The 14,162-nt window shown below is 45.8% G+C and overlaps 1 protein-coding gene across 3 annotated transcripts in view; it reads left to right on the top strand.

The window, feature by feature from the left end:
- Positions 1–14,162, top strand: part of Fnbp1 (formin binding protein 1) — a 92,403-nt gene that overhangs the window by 60,211 nt on the left and 18,030 nt on the right. For all 3 annotated transcript variants that reach the window (XM_090330814.1, XM_090330813.1, XM_090330812.1), the window contains exons 5-6: positions 6,940–7,002; positions 8,191–8,295. In XM_090330814.1, coding sequence (XP_090186940.1) covers positions 6,940–7,002; positions 8,191–8,295 — 168 coding nt within the window. The remainder of the gene's footprint in view (positions 1–6,939; positions 7,003–8,190; positions 8,296–14,162) is intronic.

The raw sequence follows: 14,162 nt of genomic DNA, 5'->3' as shown, positions 1-14,162 counted from the left end.
CTCACAGTGGTAGAACACTTGCCTTGAGTGAAAAAGCCCCATGACAGACAATAATAAATCAGGCAATCAAGAGTCCCAGATACTGAAATGCACCTGCAGACCCCATAGGATGAATCTTCCTAGGGAATCTCAGACATACAAAAAAGCAACTTGGCATAGCAATGTGAATTGATCAATAGTCAGACAAATGGGCTGTACTGCAGTATTACTCGTGTGGTAGAGATACTGAACTCAGGGCCTGGGCACTGTCCTTGGACTTTCCTCAAGGCTAGAGCTCTTCCACTTGAGCCTCAGCACCACTTCCAGCTTTTTGCTATGTATATGGTACTGAGGAATTGAACCTGGGTGTTCATGCATGCTGGGCAAGCACTCTACCACTAGGCCAAACTCCTGGCCCTGGGGCCTGAAATTTGATGACCACCTCTGCTAGACCATTTCTTAAAGGAGTTAGTCCGTATTTTAGCTTATGAGACAGAAGGGAAACAGTGGCTTGCTTTGAATGAAGCACAATGACCAGTATAATAGTATAGTAAACCCAGGGGCCAGGAGTTTGACCTAGTGGTAGAATGCTTGCCTAGCATACATGAAGGCCCGGGTTTGATTCCTTGGCACCCATACATAGAAAAAAGCCAGAAGTGGTGCTGTGGCTTAAGAGCTAGAGTTCTAGCCTTGAGAAAGTCCAAGGACAGAGCTCAGGCCCTGAGCTCAAGGCCCAGGACTGGCCAAAAAAAAAAAAGCTTTATAGTAAACCCAAACCCAGTATTGGATGGCTTCCCTGGTTCCAAACTTCCCTCATTTTGCTGAAGGTTTATATTTACTTCCTGTTTTCTATTCTGATTGACGTGTTATGTCTCTTCATTGAGCTTTTCCACTGATATAGGGGAGCATTTTAGCCAACTCCCTAAAACAAAAACTGTTTACCTTAGTGGAAGTACCAACTACTTCTGGAGTGAGTCACAGGATGGGAGGCTCATAACCTGGTTTCCCCTTTTTCCTCTGAATTCCTCCCCTGTACCTACGTGGCCAGACCCAGGCCTACTTGTGTGTTCAGGCCTCAGGGCCTGTGCACTGGCTTTCCTCTCCTTGGAAAGCCTTTTGCATATGTCAGCAGGGCTTGCTCCTCACTTTTTCAGGAATGTTGCTTTGTCAGCTGCATCTGTCTCCTCTACCCCATTGAAACTCACCCCTCTCCAGTCTATCTCTCACCACTTTTTACCTGTCTTATTCCCCCCCCCCTCTTTTTTTTCCTTTGTGGTTGTTGCTGTTGGTAGTGATAGTAGGACTTAAACTCAGGGCCTGAACACTAACTGTCCCCTAGCTTTTGCTGGTTCATTGGAGAGCAGAATCTCATAGACTTTCCTGCCTGGGGTGGCTTTGAACCTCTCCTCAGATCTCAGCCTGCTGGATAGCTAGGATTACAGGGCCTCAGCCACTAGTGCCGGCAAAAACATTGTTTTGTTTCCGTTTTTGGTACTGAGGATTGAACACAGATCCTTTTACCTGCAGAGCACATACCTTAGGTGGCTTTTTAAAAAAAATGTTGCAGGCTGGGAATGTGGCCTAGTGGTAGTAGAGTGCTTGCTTAGCAGGCACAAAGCCCTGGGCTCGATTCCTCAGTACCACATACACAGAAATAGTGGGAAGTAGTGCTATGGCTCAAGACCACTAGCCTTGAGAAAGCTCAGGGACAGCGGCCAGGCGCTGGCCCCAGGACTGGCCAAAACAAAAAAGAAAAAAGAAAAAATATTAAGTTAGTGGGTGGCACAGAAAACAAACTGCTTTAAAATGTTCAGCTCTAGCTATGGTTTTTTGTGTTTGACTAAACTACTAATTTTTGTTCTTTTTTATAGTTCTGGGGTTTGAACTCAGGGCTTCCCTCTTGCTAGCCAGGTTCTCTGTACACAATTAGTGACAAACAAAAGGCCTCATGTTTTCCCAGGTTTCCCTCCTGATGTTTGTTATTTGCTGATCTGTGTAGTTTTGGTTTTGTCTTGTTGTTGTTGCTTTAGGGGGTCTCTTATCATGAATTTACTTTGTTGTTGTTATAGAGGTGATACACAGACCGATTACAATGACATGAGTCAGGTAATAATGAGGACGTTTCCTTTCGTACACTGTCTTCTGTTCCTTCACTCTCCCAGCTCCTCCCTCACACCTCCACCCATGAGTTCACTTTCACCAATGTCCAATGAGCTCCACTATTACACTTTTTCTGTGTAGGGTTTTTTTTGTTTGTTTGTTTGTTTTGTTTTTTGGTCAGTCCTGAGCCTTGAACTCAAGGCCTGGTCACTGTTCTTGGGCTTTCTCAATGCTATCACTCTACCCATTGAGCTACAGTCCCAGTTCTGACTTTTTCTGTGTATGTGGTACTGAGAAACTGGACCTGGGTCTTCATGCATGCAAACACTCTACCACTAGACCACACTCCCGGCTCTCTATATAGTTTTTGAGTATTAGTCATAGTATAGATATGGTAATTCTCTAATATTAAAAGTACTTTTAGCCACTGTATATTATCCTACCATTCATAATTTACCTAACTCTGTATTGTTTAGTCCATGTTTGGTGAATTGATTTAGTTGCATAAACAATTGGCAGTGGACTTTTTTCTAGCTGGCTTCATTCTATGAAGGGGCTGGTCAGATGGTTCTCCCAAGCCTAATTCCCAGAAGTAAGACTGTGAAGCAAACCCCTATAAAATGTCTGATAAAATGCAGACCTTTTGTAAGATTATTGGTCTTTGGCTAAATTACAGATAAGGTTTGCCAGTATCACTGTAATGACCTACTTGCATATGAATTGGCCTATCTGAGATAAAGATAATTAAGAGTTGATAACAGATATGTCATACATTCTTGCATAAGAACTTCTGTAACTTTTATTTTTTTAAACTGGGGTTTCACCTCTGGGCCTTGTACTTGCTAAGCAAGCCTGCCACCATGCCAGCCATACAACCGGGCTCTCTTCCTTTTTCATGCAGGGCCTTACTTTAGGCTTGGACTTCAATCTTCCTTATCCTGCTTTCTTCCTAGCTGGGATGACAGACACTTGTCACCCAGCCCTACTTACTACTGATTGGGGTGAAGTCTTATGAACAGCCTGGCCATGGAGGCCTCCCAGTTAAGCAACTTATTAGTAACTCTGGATTGTTGAACCAAGCCATTAAGGAATTTGAGAGGTGGATCCACTAAGTCTCTAATGACATGTGAGGAGCTGGTAGAGATTTTGGGGTCAAGGAACCAGGACTCTCACCAACATTTGCCAGAAAGCGTCACTTCTCCTTAGGGTGGAAAATGTGGTTCGTAATTCATAAAACACAGCCACGAGCAAAATCACCAGAAGTCATCTCAAGAGATGCAGAGGACACGTGCGTGCCTCAAGTGACTCACTGAGATTTAAACCTCAGGGTGTTCCTACATACCCCACATGACTTAGAAGAACCATTTAAAAGTTGTCTGCAAAGCTGAGGCCATTGGTTCATGCCTGTAAACCTAGCAGCTCTGGAAGCTGAGATCTGAGGATCACAGTTTGAAACTAGTCCAGGCAGGAAAGTCTGTGAGACTCTTAACTTCAACATCAGAAAAGCCAGACATGGGTCTGTGGCTCAAGTGATAGTACATCCACTTTGCCAGGCTCTGAATTTAAGCCCCAGGACTGGACACACACACACATACACACGCACGCACGCTCGCACGCACGCACGCATGCTTACTTGGGGGTCCTGAGTCAGATGTGGAGATCATCCGTTCCCGATGCTGTGGGACTGCTAGAGGAAATTGCAATATTTGTCATGGACTTGCTTTCTGGAAGCTTCTTTCTTTTAAAGTCCCGTGTGCCTTTGTTTTTCTCCGTGGGATCTGAGTTGTATTTAAAATCTCAGATGGCTGGCTGCTGCCTCTGCAGTGTTTACACTTCTGGCTTTTTATATACTTTGTTGAAGACTGCTCTCACATCAGCATTCTAGTTTGCCTTTTAAACTATTGAGGGTGTAGCATGGGTCTCTGTGGAACCTGACTCAGAGCGGGGCCTTTGTACACCTGCCCAACCTCAAGACTCTGGCCTGAAGTACAGTAAAATCTCATTTTCTTTGAATTCTTGTTTGCTTGTTTTAGATTTTCCATGACTTAAAAAAAAAATCTCAGCTACCCCAGGGTCACTGGGAAATGTCCATGAAAGTTTTTGTAAGATGGGTTTTTATTTTTCCTGGAGAGACTCGAAACTAAAAATTAGGATGAAATGAGGTCATGGTAACTTTCATCCCTAAAATCAGACTAAAAAAAAAAGTATATTATTATGTATCTTTAAAGAAACCCAAAGCATCTTCTTGCAGCAGAAAGTAAAGAGCATTTTTGAGTCCCGAGGGATGGCATTTCCTGTCTCCTTTTTGATAGGGGGAGAGAGCTGTGTGACCTCATTCCAGTCTCGGAAAGAAGCCTTGTATTATCTCAGCCCAGGAACAATTGCTCTTTATTGACAGCTTGGGGCTCATGTGTGTACTTAGACACACTTGCTTACTGTCCCAGAAGAAGTGCCTGCCATTGTCTGCTAACAAACTGCAAGCGCATCTGGTGGGCTGTTCCATCTGTTTAGCTTGGTAAACTGTTTACATTGCTTTTCTCTAGAAGGAGGCTAGAAGGAGCTGGTTGGGTCAGGTGTGGCAAGAGCAGCCAGGGAGCCCTCCATCTATCCCTGCATTCCCTGCTGGCCACTCCGCACAGAGTACGTGACATAAGAAGTCCCAGAGAGTCACACAGTGTGGACAGAAGTCACTACCACTTCCATCCCTTCTTTCTCTTTTCCTTTTGGTACCAGTAGTGGGGTTTGAACTTCAGGGCTTTGAACTCTCACCAAGCTTTTTCTGCCTAAGGTTGGTGCTCTACTACTTGAACCACGCCTCCCCTTCTGGAGAAAGATCAAAGGCTCTTGGATTTGTCTGTCTATGCTGGCTTTGAACTGGGATTCCCAGGTCTCAACCTCCTGTGTAGTCTGGATCATGTAGTGGCCCAAACACCCAGCAGTCACCTTCTAGATCTTTTTTTTTAAGCTTTATAAAAGTGACAATTGGGTTTCTATTGCAGTTTTTAAGTATCTGTTCAGTTAAAGAGGGTGATGAGTGACGGGAATCTTCCTGGGAGACAGTCCACCACGAAAGTGAGGTACACATTATTCTGAAATGATAAGTACATAGACTAGGCACTGTGGCTCACACCTATAATCCTACCTCATCTGGAGGCTGAGACTGGGAGGGTCCCAGCGTGAGGTCAGCCTGAGGGAAAGGGTTGGGGGACTCTGGCTCAACAGGCTCCTTTTGGGTTGCTGGAGACCAAAGACTATGCCAGATGGTTAAAACTTAGTGCACACTGACACTGGTGGCTCACACCTATAATCCCAGGACTCAACAGATCTGAGGACTGAGTTTGAAGCGAGCCCAGGCAGGCAAATCCCAGGGACTCTGATCTCCAACCAACCAGCAAAAATCCAGAAGTAGAGGTGGCCTCCCATAAAGCACCAACAACCTGAACAAACAAGCTCAGCAAGAGAAGCCCCAGTACCAGAAGGGGGAAAAAAAGGCTCCGTGCAGAGAGCACCCCAAAGTCATCTTCCAAAGTCAGAGAAGCAAGATCCTGGAGTAAAAGAGGCCTCTTTGGAGCTAAACTCCTCGCAGTGGTCCTGGGTGGCTTCTGGAAGCTGTAGCTATCTGTGTGGCTGAGACTCAGTGCTCCAGGCTATGCTGGGGCGGAGACCTCTCCTTGCTGCCACCCTCTCCTCTCTTCCCTCCCTCACACCAACTGCCAGAGCTTACTTGGCTGCTCAGAAAACCTAGCACATTCAAACCAGTTAATGAAGGAGGGTGGCTTATAAAAGGGAACATACAGGCTGGGTACGGGTAGGAAAAGCAGTAAGGGATGAGACTAGACAGGGTGGGGACCTGCAGTAGTCCCAGGCCTCCAAACACCAGGGTGAGCCTGAAACAACTGAGATCAGCTGTTGGCCTGAGGCCAAGGGATCCAGCGGGCCCAGCAGCCCTTGAGACAGGAAACTACAGGCACAGAGGCCTGACCTGCATGGCAAGTCTAATCAGATACAAGGGCAGGCTGCTGTTCATGTGGTCCAAGCTGGTCACCTCTGGGAAATGGGTCTGGAAGTCCAGGCCAGTGACCCAGGGACTGACGGTCTGGTAGGAAGAAGATAAAGAAAGGTTAGAATGTTGATAATGCTAGGACTCTGAGCAGGAGAGAGAGACATCCTGTTTTAATATGCCTCTGTACAAGTTTTCTCTTTGAGACCTTGTCTTTTCATATCGTGTGTGTGTGTGTGTGTGTGTGTGTGTGTGTGTGTGTGTGTTACACTCACATGTGCCAGAACTGAGACTTAAATTCAGGATTTGGATGTTGTTCTTTAGTTGTTTTTTTTTTTTTTTTTTTTTTTTTACCTCAAAGCTAGCTCTCTACCACTGGAACCTCAGCTCCTCTTCTAGCTTTTTGATAGTTAATTGGAGATCAGAATCTCGGGAATTTTCCTGCCTAGTCTAGCTTTGAACCTCAGATCTCAGCCTCCTGATTGGCTAGAATTACAGGCTTGAGCCACTGGTGCCTGGTATGACTACATTTTCCATATTATCACGTCTAAAGCTTTAAAGGGAACTTTATTACTGTCATTCTTTTTTCATTTCCCTTTTATTTGTGTAGGTTTTTTTTTTTTTAACTCAAATTTTTTCCACATACACGTGCTGGGTGTTCAGTGTTGGTTGATTGGTTTGTTGGTGCTAGAGATTAACCCAAGGGCTTCACGTCTGCTAGGCAAGTGCTCTACTACTGAGCCACATCCCGAGCCAGACAGTGTATATATGAATGTCACTTCAGTGGTTGAAAGCGTTCTATCTCCTGTGTCTTCTGAGAAAGATGGAGGTCTAAGCACTGGTATGTTTTCCCTTTCCAGAACTTTCACAATGGAAGGAAGGCACAGCAGCACATAGAGACCTGCTGGAAGCAACTTGAATCAGTAAGTGGAGACACATTCTTGTAGAGAACTCCCCTCCAGACTTGCTAGTTTGAATTGGACTTAGGCATGGATCGTTCTGTAAGTTAAAAAAAAGGCAAAAAATACTGAACTTGTAATTTTAATTTTCCTTACTTTGATTTTATTTCATTTGTTCCAGAGGGATTATCTCAAGCAAAATGTTGAACCAGAAAGCATTCAGATGCTGTTTCTGGAAATCCAAGGGACAGAACAAATAGGAGACAATCTTTTTTGTCAGTTCTGGGGCTTGGACCCAGGGCCTAGGTCCTGTCCCTGAGCTCTTTTGTTCAAGGGTAGTACTCTACTGCTTTGAGCCATAGCGCCGATTTCAGTTTTTCTGGTGGTAAATTGGAGATAGGAATCTCACAACCTTTCCTGTCTGGGCTGGCTTTGAACTGTGGTCTTCAGATCTCAGCCTCCTGAGTAGCTAGGATTACAGATGTGAGGCACCGTCACCTGGCTTCAGAGACAGTCTTGTTGGAAATAAATGGAGATTTTAAAATAAACTTTTGGGGGATGGGGATTTAAAGCATTTTGTGGAAGAGCACTTGTCTGGCGAATGCAAGGTCCTGAGTTGTTCCTCAGCTCTGCAAAAAGATAAAAATTAAAAACAATGGGCTGGGAGTTTGGCCTAGTGGTAGAGTGCTTGCCTAGCATGCACAAAGGCCCAGGTTCGATTCCTCCATACCACATACATAGAAAAAAGCCAGAAGTGGTGCTGAGGCTCAAGTGGTAGAGCTCTAGCCTTGAGAAAGTCTAAGGACAGTGCTCAGGCCCTGAGCTCAAGCCCAGAACTGGCACAAAAAAATAAATAAATAAAATAAAAACAATGACAACAACAACAAAACCCTTTTTGCTAGACTCCAGTGGCTCCTGCCTAGAGGATTGAGGTTCATAATCAGCCTGGGACTTTTATCTCCAGTTAACCAGCAAAAGGTCAGAGGTGGAGCTATGGCTCAAGCAGTTAGAGCCCTTCCCTTGAGTGGAAAAACTTAAGAGACAATGCCTACACCGTGAGGCCAAACACAACACAGAAAATAAGCTTCTGGAAATTATGAGAAACAAACCAGCTCAGAGAACAATTACCCAGTGGGGGCTTGTGATAAGAGCCCGTCTCCCCAGAATAGTTTCTCATTGGCCCACACCCACACCCACCTTTTCTGCTTGTAGAGTAAGAGGCGGTTCGAGCGGGACTGTAAGGAGGCTGACCGGGCACAGCAGTACTTTGAGAAGATGGATGCTGACATCAATGTGACCAAAGCAGATGTTGAGAAGGTGAGCAGCCACCACCGCCTTCCCTGAGTGCGTGTCACACACAGCCCTTGCTGGCTTGCACCCACAAAAGGACCCTGGGATCCTGTTTTCCTTGTGTCATCATCATGGGGCAGGGAGGTCTGCATCTTAGGGACTCTTCAGTGTTTGTGTTTGCAAGATTTATTGCCTTGGTCACCAGAGTGGTAATAAGGACATGAAAAGGTCTCAGCCAAGGGGGTTCCAGAGGCTCCCCATTTTGCTTAGTGGCTTTGCAAAGATGAAGTCAGTATCTAGTGCTTGAGAGTGTATGGTGGAACCATCTGGAAGAGGCTGGCTGCTCAGGGCGCCTTTCTCCAGCAGAAAGACAGCGCCGCGCTCTGCCCTCTGCCCTCTGCCTGGCTTCTTCAGGTGGTTTGCACTCAGCTCTAGTCAAAGGCCTCCCCAGATCTTCCTGGGCCTGGCATTCAGCAAGTGTATTGAGTGTGCGTTTTGTCCTCGTGTGGTTCAGTGTGTGTGCTTTTCTTCCCAGAAGCTGGATTTGTGTAAACAAAAAAACGTGGCTGGTAAATACTGGTATTCATCCATCGGTGCCTAGGGCTGTCTGGGCACCCACAGCTCCTGCTCCCCGTGTGAAAAAGCTGGACATGTTCAGGGAGTTCCGTTGCTTTTGCCAGATGAAGCAGAGATGACTTCAGCTGGGAGCCAGTACCATTGTATTTGCCTAATTCTGCCAGTTTCCTCACCTAAAGAGAGGAATATGTTAGCGTGCCTTTGAAGACTATATAGTAGCTGGAGCGGGGCACCCGTGGCTCATGCCTATAATCCTAGCTATTCAGGAGACTGAGATCTGGGGATCTTAGTTCAAAACCAGCCCCACCACAAAAGTCTATGAGACTCTTATTTCCAGCTAACCACCAGAAAACAGGAAGTGGCACTATGGCTCAAAATGGTAGAGCACTAGCCCTGAGCTGAAGAGCTCAAGGACAGCACTCAGGCCCAGACTTCAAGCTCCATGACCAAAGAATATAATAGTGGCTGGGTACCAAAGCTTCATACCTGTAATTCTAGCTACTTGAAAGGCTAAGATTGGGAGGATTGTGATTTAAGGCCAGCCCAGACAGAAAAGATAGTGATACACACCCCCTTCTCAACCAATAGCTGGAGGTAGTTGTGTTCACCCGCCTGTCACACTAGCTTCCCAGGAAGCCAACACAGCCAGATTGTGGCCCAAAGGCAGGAAGTAAAACTCTCAAAAACAACCAGTGCCGTTAGGCACTCGTGGCTCACGTCTATAAATCCTAGCCACTCTGGAGACTGAGTTCTGAGGATCACAGTGTAAAACCAGCCTGGGTAGAAAAGTCTATGAGACTCTTATCTCCAATAAATCATCAAAAAACTGAAAAGGGAGGTATGGCTCAAGTGGTAGAGCTAAGGTATGTCCTGTATGTCGAGTCTGGCAAATAGAACAAGGATGTGGGTTTCTTGTAGCATGGCTGAAGTCACACCCCCCCACCTCCCTCCCTTGACTCCAGCCTTCCAGCCTCAGGGAGACTTCCGTCATTCACTGCGCTTCTCAGACTCCCCACAAAGCCCCTGTTATCACTTATCCCTTTTTTGCCTTTGTATAAACACAATCATACTTTCATTGATTTTCTTCTGCCTTTTTTTTTTTTAATTCAACATGTTTTGGAGACTCCGTTTCGGTGGCTTATGGAGGGAGCGTGGTAGAGTTTAGGTATTCATATTTAAACCAGGGGCCTTCCTAAAGTGATCTTTGTGTTTCTATTTTAGTTTTTCTGTGGAGAAAAATGCTATCTCCAGCAAGCAATAATACTTTTATTTGTCTTCTGACTTTTATGGCTCTTATTTATCTTTCTTATCATTGTGCCTGGCACTGTGGACCCTTTATCTTGTTCTTGATTGTGAAGAGTGCTTCAGATGTTTTCCCATTGAGAGTGATTTTAGAGCTAGAAGCAGAGCTTCTGTGGAGGAGCTCCTGCCTAAGCAAGCTGAAGCTTCAGTCGCAATACCTGAAAAAGACTTGCTATGCCTTTCATTTTTTTTTTTTTTTGCCAGTCCTGGGCCATGAACTCAGGGCCTGGGCACTGTCCTTGGGCTTTCTCAAGGCTAGAGCTCTACCACTTGAGCCTCAGCACCATTTCTGGCTTTTTTCTATGTATGTGGTACTGAGGAATTGAACCCAGGTCTTCGTACATGCTAGGCAAGCACTCTACCACTTGGCCAAACTCCGGATCCTGCCTTTCATTTTTTGCCTGTCCTGGGGCTAGAATTCTGGGCCTGGGCACGGTCCTTGGGCTTTCTCAAGGCTAGCACTCTACCACTTGAGCCATGGTACCACTTCCAGCTTTTTTCTATGTATGTGGTAAAGAGGAATCACACCCAGGGCTTCATATATGCTAGGCAAGCACTCTACCACTAGGTCATGCTCCCAGCCCCTTTATATACCTTTTATTGGACTAAAGAATATTTTCTCTTCTGTTTTAGTCTAAAAGATAACTCCCCCCCTTTTTTAAAGTTTGATTTGATACTAGCATTATTAAATATTTTCTGCCTTTTTTTGTTGTTGTTTTTGCCAGGCCTGGGCTTGATCTCAGGATCTGAGCACTGTCCTTGGACTTTCTCAAGGCTAGAGCTCTACCACTTGAGCCTCAGCACCACTTCTAGCTTTGTTTTATGTATGTGGTACCAAGGAATCGAACCCGGGTCTTTGTGCATGCAAGGCAAGCACTCAACCACTAGACCAAAGTCCTGGCCCTATTTTCTGCCTTTTTAAGCCGTTAATAAAATACACATTAATCAATTTTCCTACAGTAAAAAAAAATGAGCTTTATAATTTTTTAATTTTTATTTATTTTTAGTGTTTTGGTCATGGGGCTTGAACGTAGGGCCTGAGCACTATCCCTGAGCTGTTCATCTCAAGGCTCGTACTCTAGCACTTTGAGCCACAGCACCACTTTTGGTTTCTGGTGGTTAACTAGAGATAAGAGTCTCATGGATTTTCATGCCCAGGCTGGTTGTGAACTGCTTTCCTCAGATCTCACCTTCCTGAGTAGCTAAGATTATAGATGCCTGGCTGCTTTTTAAGATGTGTGTGTTTGTGTGTGCACGTACACGCACACGCACACGCACACACATGTACCAGCCAACCAGCCAATACTAGGACTAGAAAAATCTCAGGGCCTGGGCACTGTTTTTTAGCTTTTCTGTTCAAGGCTGATGTCCTACTGCATGAGCAGCAGTTCTACTCCTGGGGTTTTTTCCTAAGTACTTTTTCCTTAGACTCCTGGGTTTTTGATGGTGCATCGGAGATTAAGAGTTTTCACTGACACTGGCTTAAACTCCATCCTCAGATCTCAGCCTCCTGAGTAGCTGGGATTGGCCATCCGCACCTGCCAGCGCGAGCTTTTCAGGTGACTCAGAGCTGTCACACAGTAGATGGTGTTCATCTGGGTTTTCTGAGCAGCCCATGTGAGCCGTGAGTCCAAGGGAGGCAGCGCTTCAAGTCTGAGCCTCTCGGTGCACTCGAGGGGAAGACCCCCTTGTTCCCGGATTACTTTATCTGCTCTATTCCACACAACTTGTCTTCCTTCTAGCAGTCAGCCAGCATTGTGTCTGTACTTCAGAGATGTCTACCTAGCCAGGTGCTGGTGGCTCACGCCTGTCATCCTAGCTACTCAGGAGGCTGAGAGCTGAGGATCAAGGTTCAAAGTCAGCCAGGGCACAAAAGGACTTGAGACTCTTCTCTCCAATTAACCTCTAGAAAACTGGCAAGTGGGGCTTGGCTCAAGGGTAGGGCGGTGGCTTTGAGTTGTAGAGTTCAGGGACAACCCCCAGGCCCAGGGGTAGGGTGGTAGCTTTGAGCTGAAGAGCTCTGGGACAGCGCCCAGGCCCAGTTCATGCTCCATGACCCACAAAAAAGAAAAGAAAAAAAGAAAGTTAACCTAGGCAGGAAAGTGTGAGACTCTTCTTGAGAGTTAATCAACAAAACATTAGAAATGGGGCAATTGCATAAGCAGTAGAGCACCACCCTTGAATGAAAAAGCTAAGAGACAGTACCTAGAACCTGAGTTGAAGTGCCAGGACTGGCATTAAATCAAGAGGCACCTGGACCAACAAGCCCAAATGCACTTGGTGTGGTAGGAGGAAATCAGGGAGGGGTGGGTGGGAATGACATGTGTGCATTTTCTAAGTGACTCAGGATCTTCCTACAAGCCTGAGTTTTGTAAGGAGATGTGGTTCTAGGATCTACTCTGGGGACCTTGAGTGTGCAGGCAGATGCTCTGCCACTTCGGACACACCCCTGGCCCTTTTTCCTTTTGTTTATTTTTCATACAGGATCTCGAACTTTTGCCCAAGCAAACTTTGAACCACCTGCATCTTGCCCTCCTGAGTAGAATCACAAGCACTCACTCTCATGCCTAACTCTGGTTTTCTTATGTCAATACTGAATATACTGACGCTTTCACTGAGGGTCTTGTACTCTAACTTAGCTACTTCACTCATGGCTGGCACTCTACCACTTGAACCACAGCTCTACCTCAACCTTTTGTGTGTGTGTGTGTGGGAGGAGTCATGGGGCTCAAACTCAGCGCTTGTCCCTGAGCTCTTCAGCTCAAGGCTACCCTTGAGCCAAGACCCATTTCTCATTTTCTAGAGGTTAATTGGAGATAAGAGTCTCGGGTCTTTTGTGCCCAGGCTGGCTTTGAACCTTGATCCTCAAATCTCAGCCTCCTGAATAGCTAGGATTACAGGCCTGAGCTACCACGCCCAGCTCTACCTCAACATTTTACTGGTTGATTTGGAGATGAGTTTCTTGGACTATCTTACCCTAGTTGGCTTTAAACCTTGAACCTCAGCTCTCAGTCTCTTGAATAGTTAGGATTACAAGCATAAATCACTGGCACCTAAGATAATTTTTTTTAAAATTTTACTTTATTTATTTATTTATTTTGGCCAGTCCCAGGGCTTAAACTTGGGGTCTGAGCACTGTCCTTGGCTTTTCTCAAGGCTAGAGCTCTTACCACTTAAGCCACAGCACCACTTCTGGCTTTTTTCCATATATGTGATACCAAGGAATTGAACCCAGGTTCTTCATGCATGCTAGGCAAGCACTCTACCAGTAGGCCAAACTCCCAGCCCCTTATTTCATTTTTTGCCATTTCTGGAGCTTGAACTCAGGACCTAGACACTGTCTTTGAGCTTTCTCGAGGCTAGCACTCTACCACTTGAGCCACTGCACTGCTTCTGGCTTTTTCTGTGTATGTGGTACCAAGGAATTGAACTCAGGGTTTCCTGCATGCTAGATGAACACTCTACCACTAGGCCATGCTGCCAGCCCCCTAATTCTTATTTTTAAAACAAGTTTCAGTAGTTGGTAGGGTTTTTAACTTGTCTTCCATTCATTCACTCATTCTCGTGCTCATTATTCATGGCCACCTGCCTGGCTACAGAGAATCACAGACCCGCTGCCTGCAAGGAAGTAGCCTTTCCATTTCTTCCTGGTGTTTCCATTGCTCTCTAGTTCCTGAGCGCAGCTCTTGAATGGCGTTGTGTGGGAGACCAGCTTTGGGGCAGCCGGCTCTCAGCCTTCCTCTGAAAGGATAAGGTTATCAAAATGCCTGGAATGTGGAACAATTTTTGTCGACAGAGAAAACAGTGTGTTCTAAATGTATGAACAACGGGGCTCATCCACATCGGGCAGTGAATAATCCCTTTCTCCACGTCTCCTTGGCCCTGTGACCATCGCCTCGTGCATAACTTCTTAATGCAAAGTAGGGCACTGTCACACCCAAACTCCCATGAGATCTTCCACACAGCCCTGGGAATTGCTGGTTTGAGTTCCAGTTCTGTTTTGAAAACCCTAGTCC

This window comes from Megascapheus bottae, chromosome 3, assembly GCF_031878675.1.
Source record: "Megascapheus bottae isolate mThoBot1 chromosome 3, mThoBot2.hap1, whole genome shotgun sequence".
Taxonomy (NCBI): Eukaryota; Metazoa; Chordata; class Mammalia; order Rodentia; family Geomyidae; genus Megascapheus; species Megascapheus bottae.
The sequence above is the reverse complement of the archived record's forward strand: the minus strand, read 5'-3'. Positions and strand labels throughout refer to the sequence as shown.